Source organism: Elephantulus edwardii, unplaced genomic scaffold (assembly GCF_000299155.1).
Source record: "Elephantulus edwardii isolate Elephantulus edwardi_28Jun2011 unplaced genomic scaffold, EleEdw1.0 scaffold00074, whole genome shotgun sequence".
In the NCBI taxonomy this organism is placed as follows: domain Eukaryota; kingdom Metazoa; phylum Chordata; class Mammalia; order Macroscelidea; family Macroscelididae; genus Elephantulus; species Elephantulus edwardii.
This window is the reverse complement of record NW_006399824.1, coordinates 13,648,428-13,658,282: the sequence shown is the minus strand read 5'-3', so window position 1 is coordinate 13,658,282 and position 9,855 is coordinate 13,648,428. Positions and strand designations below refer to the sequence as shown.

Genomic DNA, 9,855 nt, shown 5'->3' with positions numbered 1-9,855 from the left:
ACACAAGAGCAACCGATACCCTGAAAGGAGAAGGGCTCATGGAAAATTCTGACACAGAACTTAAAAGAGAAGTGACTGAATATTTCCAATGGATGAATTCTGATTTTTATCCTTTAAAAAAAAAATCAATGCATTTCCAAACTATAATTAAGATAAAATGAAAATGAATTAGCTATCTCCTACTTTCAGAACTTCTGCTTAATTTAAAATTATCTTTTAGAAAGAAGAAACACATGTAAGAATTCACATCTGAGTATACTTTTGGTCATGAAAATAATTTTATTTAAAGTGAGAAACCGAATTTTATTTTCAAAAGCTTTCACCTAGGCTCCCTTATAGATGTATAATTAATCCCAAGATCATGAATTGGGTCAATCAATAAAAGTCTTTACTATGAAATGACAACAGACATTAGTGTTCTCACATTATTTGAGCCTTCAATAACATATTTTTGTACTCTATGCTACCATATCAGAAGCAAGAAATGGAGGATTTTGTTTAAATATTTTTAGAAATCTTCATAAGATTTTTAAAATATTTATTCATGTTAAAAAAGTATTGAACATAAAGAACACCTAGCATGCAAGTATGAACTATGCTGAGTATCAAAGCAAACAAGGAAGAAAACATCTTTTATTTCAGTATTGTAACTAGAAAGATGAACACATGCATATAAATAACTATGACACAAGCAACACATTTTGATATAGTTCAGTTATTTTTATAAAGATTTTTTGCTTAGCTGAGGGCAATTACTCTGAGTTGGGTCAATTACATACTATATAAGTTTCAGATCTGGTCTTGAATGGAAATTTTTGTTTTGCCATAAAAAAAAACATTTCTAAAAATAGTTTCTTGAGTGAGAGGATCTGAAACACAGCGGCAGGCTCCCCAATACCAAGAGAACAAGGCTTCTGGCCAATGAAATAACCTAGTTAGTATTTAAGAATCGGTGAAGGTACATACTGTTGTTTCGAACATATACTGACAGTATGTTGTAGAAAGTGAATTATCTAACGATCAGACACACAAGTAAGCCATGTGTTCACTTCAATCTGTGACAAATTCAAGCCACTTTGTCTTTAGCATCCTTACCACATTGGAGCAACTGAGACTACACAGCACAAGTGCCATCTAGTGGCAAAGAGTCTCCTAACTGCATGAGGAAGTCAGAGAAGGAGAGCATTCCAAGAAGAAATAATAGGAAAGCTTTATGGGTCATCAAGTAGATCCTGAATGAAATACAGTTCTTTAAAAAGCAAACTGGATCTAAAATCATGTGATATCTTCACAGGACTAGGAAAGAAATGTTAAAATAGTTAAAGTAGTCAGGTATAGAGTAGAAAATAGTTGAGTCAGGCAGAAAACTGAGGAAAAATGTTTGGTCTTTATCCCGGTATTAAGGAAGAGCAGTCATCTCTATCTAATAAATATTCATTAAAGAATTACTATGTGTTAAGCATTATGTAGGCTTCTTTGTACATAAGTGATGAACAAAACATGACTACAACTCTCATGAACTTTGGCCTAAAGAAACAGGAAAAAATATTGATGAACATAAAAAGATTGGAAGGTCAAAAGACTTGGGTTTGCTACCCTGCTCAACTGTTACAGCGAGCAGCTTCATCTCCCAATGTGTAGAAAATGAGAACTGGCCTACTTATTTCACAGGAGTGAACTAAGGACGAATCTGTGTCATGCACATCAATGTTTTTCCCCTCAGTGTATAATTCTACACTATGGAAATCAGTATTTTAGAACAAATATCCTCACAGAGATAGACAAAATGAAATGGGAAGGAGCTTAAAAAATACCTTGAGGAAGTCACTTTATACAATTAAGCAAGGTAAAAATAATTCTTCTGTAACATACCTGATATTGCAATCTTTCCTTTACAAGCAGTCCGTTCTTTACTTTCAAAATTCTTATCGCTGTCAAAAGAAAGAGACTTATGAAAAAAAATGTTTTTTCCAATAAATGTTTTAAGATATTTTCACAAATTAATCTAATTTAAAATCAGAAGTATATCTATAAATAACTTCCAGTCAATGTAAATTATTTGACTCAAACATTAAAATGTTTAGGCAATAGCTGGCTGCTTTAATAGTAATACCTAAAGCTGTTCTCTGCTATTTTTAATATAAACTGTATTACTCTGTAGCTGAAACCTGGATCAATCTATAATGACAGTCCTTTGTGGTTATATACATTCATAAAAAAGAAGTACAGTATCTGTCTAGAGTCTACTAAATAAAGTACCTTCAATCACCACTTCATAAATTATATCCCCAGCTGACGAGATAGAACCCAGACCAAATGTATTGCCACTGAGTAGATTCCCACTCCTGGTGACCCTCTGTAGGGCTGGTGAGGCTGTAAATCTTTACAGGAGAAGCCTGAAAACACTCATGAACTACCCAATAATGTAGCCTGCTGACCATGAGTCCTCAAGAATAACTTATTTTCACAGATTTTTGACACATTACCATAAAATACCTGCTTTTTTTTTTCGAGGGGAACTCTGGTGGCCTAATGGATAAAGTCCTGTGCTGCCAATCTAAAGACAAGGGTTTCTAATCCGCCAGTGGCTCTGTAGCAGAACGATGAGCTATGAGCAATCTCCTCCCATGAAATTTACAGCCTCTGAAATCCCCCTGGAGGGTCAGCTATGAGTCAGTTCCAACTCAATGACGGTAATGTGAGAAAGTGAGATACATACATATATATTTTATTATAAAGGGACTTTGGGTGGTACAGATGGTTAAGTGATCAAATACTAGCTGAAACATTGTTGGTTTGAACCTACCCAGACATGCTTCAGAAGACAGCTCTACTTCTGAAAGGTCACAGCCTTGAAAATTCTATTGAAGCAGTTCTAAACTTAACAAAATTCATACTATGTGTGTGCAAGAGTTTCCAGGGTAAGTTAGAAAATGCATCATATGCAAATATTAAGGCTATCTTTTAAAAAAAGATTTAAAAATATGGAAGTAATTACGTTTTAATTTTTTGAAGCATATTTTCAACTCAAATATCTCTCCAAACTATTAATTTTAGTGTAAAATGTGATGTTTTCTAATTACTCCAAATTGACAATAAAATTGGTAAACATTATCTGCTTAATAATGTGCTACTGTAGCTAATACTTGCTACAGTTAAATAAATGCTTGTTTGAAAATCTGCAATGTTAATGCTAATTCTAAATGCTACAATTAGAAAGCCAAGCTGAGAAAAAAGCAAGTAAACACAAAATTATACAAACACACCAGCTAAGTAATACTGTATATTATTGTTATGAACACTATTTAGAGTTACGAAGGTAAGACTAGCAAAAGTGAAATTTAAAAGGATATGCATATAAAAGGCATTTTTCCCTTTTTTAATTACTTTTAAGACATTTCTGCCTGTAGGTAGATAAAATGACCAAAAGAGGGTGCCAATTAGCCACTGTGCTGCTTGAAAATTATTTTACAATCAATTGAGTAAATAGGGTATCCTAATTTATACCATTTCTTAAGAGAATTCCAAAACTGTATTTCTTTCACTAGACAATGAGAAACAGCACTGAGATGAAAATATTTTACATTTATATTCTTAATGAAATAGTAAAATAATTTCAGAGTATTCTATTATAGATAATAGGTCTTAAAATCCTTCACATCTTATCAAGTAAGTGAAAATTAAAACACTCAAAATGTTTCCTATGAAACTTTAAACCATCCTAAAATTAAGAGATGCAAAATTAAGAGCTTTATAAATATCTTAAATTGGCTAAATGAGCTTTTTACTTCACATATATAAATTCTTTTGAGTAGACTGTAAAGATTGAAAACCAGTCTCATAAATGAGGCTGTTTTATTATGGAAATACCAAGAACATACCAATTTAATCTTCAATTTGTTTTCTCTTTTATTTTTTTTTCAGTTGTTTGTTTAAAGGTTATCTATCATTAGGTGCTATCAAGTACAACTCATAATGACCTATGCACAGCCAAGCTGAACCCAGCTCTATCCTATGCCATCCTAGAGCTCATTGATGAAGGCACCATGTCAATCCCTACTGTTGGGGATCTTTCTCTCCTTCACTGGCCCTTCATCGTTCCAAGTATGAAGTCCCTTTCCAAGGAAAAGTTCACCTAGCTACATATGTAATATATGAAAGATGAAGCTTTGACAACTTTGCCTCCAAGGAACACTGGTTGCACTTTCTCCAAGATTTTTTTTTCCACTCCATGGGATGTTCAGTACTCTGCTCCAACTCTATAATCCTCAAGCATCAATTCTTCCTCTGTCATCTTTACTCATTGCGCAAATCTCTCATGCATATCAGATGACCAAAAAAACCATGCTTTGACTCAGGAATGCCTAAGTCTTCAAATTGACATCATCGCTCTTCAGCATTTTGGAGAGGTCTCTGAAAGCAGCCTTGCCCAATGCAATAGGTCACCTGATTTCCTGACTGCTGTACTAAGCATGTCGATTGCTCAACTAAGCAAGATTAAATAACTGACAGCTTCAATCCTTTCTCCATCTACCATGTTAACTGTTCGTCTTGTAGTAAGGACCTTTTTTCCCTTGATGTTGAGAAGTAATCCAAACCCAAGGCTGCAAGTATTTCATAGCTTTTTCATTTTCAGCAAGCAAAGCTGTGTCATCTGCCTAACACAGGTTAAGTCTTCCTCCAATCCTGATGCCACATTCTTCTTCATAGAGTCTGACTTCATGATTTGCACAGCATATAGATTGAATAGGTATGGAGAAAAGATACAACCCTGATGCACACCCTGCCTGATTTTTAGACCATGCAGTGTTTCTTTGCCCTGTTTAGACAACAGCTTCTTGGTCTAGATATTGATTTTGTATGAGTACAATTAAGTGTTCTGATATTCCTATTCTTCTTAATGCTAGCCACACTAAAATTCATTGCCAGAGAATTAGAACCAACTCACAGCTGACCCACCAGTGGTTTTTCAGACTCTGTTAACAGCATGGGAGAAGACTGTCCTTTATCTTCCCGAGCTGCTGCTGGATTCAAAGAGACAGGGAGGCCCTGCCTTTGGTCAGCAGCACAGCTACCTACAGACGACTCACTAAAGTTACAATTAATATAGCTGACTATATTACCATTTTAGTTATAAGCTTTTTTTAAGTTAGAAGTAAATAACTAAAGTTGTTGTATACAAAAGCAATAAAGTAGCAAACTGTAGTATAAGAAACTATTTGTCAGAGTAAATAACAAAAATTCATTATTTGGGCACTATTAAATACAAATTATGTTAAATGATACATATAATTAAGTCTTATAAATGACTTTGATTAGTATTATTTTTACAAAGCCACGTTAAGACAAGAAGAGATGGCTGGGGAGTGGAGTAGAATTGTTGCTGCTGGTTAAGTGTCGTTGAGTCACGGATGGCTCAACAACCCTATAACGAAAGACTTGAACACTTGTATAACTATACTGATGCTAAACTGGAAGTTCTGTGAGTTCAGGGGCATTTTTGCTCATTGGCACAGTGGCTACAACAATGCTTGAGCATGTGAAGATGGTGAGGATGGGGGGGTCAGGGAGGGCTTCAATCTGCTATTCATTAAGTCACCACAAAATGAAGTTGGCTCAATCATACCTTACCCCAACGATGGATATTAACCAATGTCTGGTAGAAAAGTTGGTGCATACTAAGTCTGTAGACATTTTCAGTGAATTTGAATCAAGTGAAATGAGGATATGGTCGTTCTGACGAAGACAAAAGACTTAGATTTCGGATACTGTACATGAATTATTAGTGAGTTGGAGTTAACCTTTTAGCCTCACATCTTCATCTGTAAAGTGGGGAAATAGCTATCTATCTCACTAAGTTATTAAGTATTTTTTATACATAAAACCAAAGATTATTTTGTGAGTATTTACATATTGAGCCCAGTATTTAACTTGGGAGTTCTGCAGAAGAGGTAGTAAAATATTTAGTTGTGACTAGAGTAGAACTGGCCTACCTCACATAAGCTACCAGTGGTCACCTAAATGAGGATCCCCTTACATATCCTCCAAAATGACTTCATGAAAAGCAAATAAAAACACCTATAGTTTACCCTACAGCAGAAGTCGAAAAGAATTTTCTAAAAAAAAATAATCTACAAACTTCAACTTAGATGTTAATAAACAAATTAACATTTGAAATCATCAAAGGCAGTTCGTGAAGTCCTACCCATGTAAAGAGTGGATGTTCCAAACCACAAGTAATAATCAACTTACAATCTCTCCTCTTAAACAAAAGAAGGATTATAAAATGCAGTGGTGACTGGAATGCTGAATCTTAGAGAGTTGGGAGAAAGTAGCTTAAAATTACTCCAGATTAATGTAGTTAAGGAAAGACACAATAAAGAAAGAGTCTTTTGGAAGCCTGAAAATGAAAATCTAAAAAAGGAAGGACTTAAAAAGTTTAAAATGGCTATGAGATATCATCTCACCCCAGTCAGAATTACAAAATGTTTTAACAGAACAGCAAGCAACAAATGCTGGCGAGGTTGTGGAGAAACTGGAACCCTGATTCACTGTTGGTGGGAATGTAAAATGGTGCAACTACTGTGGAAGGTGGTATGGCACTTTCTCAAAAAGTTGCAAATAGAGATACCATTTGACCCAGCAATTTCACTACTGGGAATATACCCCTAAGAGACCATAACTGACATCCAAGCAGATATATGCACACCCATGTTTATTGTGGCTTTGTTCACAATAGCAAGGAGTTGGAAACAACCTAAGTTCTCATCAACAAATGAATGGATAGAGAAGCGGTGGTATATTCACACAATGGAATACTATGCTGCATTGAAAAACAAGGAACTCTTGCAATATTATTAAAAATGTGTGATCCTGGAGGACATTATGCTGAGCGAAGTATCTCAGTCACAAACAGAAAAATACTGCATGGTGCCACTGTTGTAAAGCAGGACTGACCTCGGGGTTGGGAGGAGACTGAGAAGGATGGGTCCAATAATGTATACTGCATTGAAACAGATGAGGGAGAAAACTGTTTAAGAGGGAAAATTATTAGGGATTTTTGTCATGACAGGAGTCCAGAGCGAAGGCTGTACAGTGGAGTGGACCTCGAGGGAGGGACTGTAAAACAATGAAATAATTTTTTACTTTTCCAAGAGGGTAGTGTACTAGGGGGAAATGTTGGGAGGGGAGAAAATGAATGAATGGAAATTTTAAAAAAATGGCAAGAAACAAAACAGTATCAAAGAATATAAAAACTAACCAACCAACAACCCAACAGACACCATTTAATATAGAAAAAGTTCTTAACAGAAAATATTCTACTCTATCAATGCCATTCCAAAAATATGATGTAACAAAAACTATAATAAAGTGCACTTAAAGGAACACTGTAAATATGAAAGAAATCAGACATCTGAAATCTAAGACCACAGACAAAAATGAAACACATATGCCATGATAAAACAAATTAAAGAAAAAGCAAGGAAATAAATGATAAAGGGGGGGAATGTGAAAGAGAAAGTAATTTCAAAAATGACCAAGATGGAAGATTTTTATCCCAATGAAGTACAAATATAACAGAAAATGCTAAGGACTAGACATAAGAATAGGCAGCTACAAGAAGTTGTGCTGCCAACCCAAAGGAATGCAGTTCAAATCCACCAGCTGCTCTATGGGATAAAGATGAGCAACCTCTTCCTGTGTGATTCACTGCCTCTGAAAACTCCCTGTAGGGTCAGCTAATGAGTTGTGTCCTAGAATATAACAACAGACATGATGAATAAAAATTAAATGAACCAAAGAACACAGTGAAGCAAGAGTTAAAAGATCAGAAAAAAATGTGGCAAACAAACATAAAAGACAAAGACAATCCAACTTAAGCATGTTACTGGAGTACCTAGATAGGAAAAACAAATGACAAAGGATTAATAATAAATATTTCCAGAAATATTTCTGCAAATTAAATAACAGACTCTAAATGACTGAATTAATTCATTTTAAACATGTTCCAGTAACATTATCAGACTTTAAAGAAAACTACTTGTGCCTTCCAGGCAAAAAGATAAAGTTATTTACAATGCAAAAAAACAAAACAAAACAAAAAACCCACTTAAAATGACATCTTTAATTGCAGAACAAAGATGAAAACAAAAGGTCGCGATATAAGTACAAGTTATCAAAATAAAACGAACACAATTTTTTTTCCATAATTTTTAAAAAAATATGTAGAAGAGAAAAAAGTTAAGTTCATTGACCTCTACATAAATAAGCAAAAATGTTATATCTAAAGCAAAAAACCAAAGTAAAGAACTAAGTAAATAAATTATATAACAGCATCTGCATTAGGGTGCCATAACTGTTGAAAATTGGCTTTTCTAGTCATTGCATTAGGACCTGTTTTGGGGGGAGAGCACAATTTCTAGCTACCTTAATTGAAGACACTGTCTCGGAAATCATCAACAGCTGTGGGACCAACATAAAAGAGTGTTTTTCACACTGTAAAAAAATAGCACTGATCGTAGTGGAGCAATTATGAACAGACTATGGCTCTGCTGTCAAGGGACTGTGGCAAGGTGTAACTAGAGGAATCCTGGGGATAAAGGTCACAGTTAAAAGTTTTACTTGCCATAGTGGAATGTACTTGGGGCACTGGGAGGGGTGCGGGGGGACTGCGCACCAGGGAGGGTGTTTTTCTTTTACTTTTCAAAGAGAGGAGCAAACTGGAGGGTGGAGGGGAGGGCTGGGCAGGGAGAGAAGTGCAGCAATGAATGAATGGAAATCCAAAAATCTCTGTAAATATTCATTAAAATTATTAAAATTTTAAAAAAGTAAAAAAAATTTTTACTTGCTGGATGACTGAATGACAAGCTGATTTGTGACTCCTCTTAGATAAAGTTTGCTGGATGACTAAGGAAACCAGAGGCATCTTGCATTTGTTCTGTTGAACCAAACCCAAATTTTCACTAATTGAGGAATTGTGCCTTGTTAATCTGGTTTGAGATTGTCGGACTATACCTGGACTTGCACTGGGGCTATTCGGGCTATTCTTTGCCTCCTCCAGTCTCCAACCTATTTCTATAATAAACCCCACAAACTGTGAGTAAAGTCTGTATGTCTTACAATGAACACTAAACCCAATGATTGGAAGAAAAAGGAGCACGGGGATGACATATCTGACTATGTAGCTATGTGTATAGTGCTATGGACATTATTGATGGGGACAGTTCCCCTTCATGAGGCAAGTAAAAGTCAGACTAAGCAACTCCCACATTGCAATGGCTCCTTTCACACGTATATATACTTTAATATAAAGATTCTAGGTCTAATGATAAGAAGTTGTGCTGTCAATCCTAAGGCACAAGATTCCATATCTACTGGCTGCTCCATGAAAGAAAAATGGGCAATCTCCTCTTACACAATTTAAAGCCACTGAAAAACCACTGGAAGGTCAGCCTTGAGTTTGTTCCAACTCTACAGTACACAACAACAGCAGTAACTACATGACCGAAAACAGTCATCCTAAATTTCTGTAGTGGAGAATAAAACTAAACCACATCAACAACATAATCAGAAGTACACATACAGTTATTATAACATAAATGAACGTGAAAAAACAAAAACCAAACTTATCTGCTATTTCAGTAAATGTAAACTTGCCTAAGAAGAATTTTCAGAGCCAAATCTAGGGGGAATACAAGAAATACATCTTCAACAAAAAGATTTTAAAAGGCTATAGGGATGGACAAAGATATACCAAAGAAATGCAAACAGCAAGAAAACAGAAGATCTGATCTTGTTATTAGGCACTGTAGAATTCAGGTTCACATCAACACAAGAGACGTTACAACAATACAA

At 35.1% G+C, this 9,855-nt stretch overlaps 1 protein-coding gene across 1 annotated transcript in view; it reads right to left on the bottom strand.

Moving 5' to 3' along the window:
• Window positions 1-9,855, bottom strand: part of RTKN2 (rhotekin 2) — a 96,025-nt gene that overhangs the window by 79,686 nt on the left and 6,484 nt on the right. Inside the window, exon 3 of the mRNA XM_006889058.1 lies at window positions 1,873-1,931. Coding sequence (XP_006889120.1) covers window positions 1,873-1,931 — 59 coding nt within the window. The remainder of the gene's footprint in view (window positions 1-1,872; window positions 1,932-9,855) is intronic.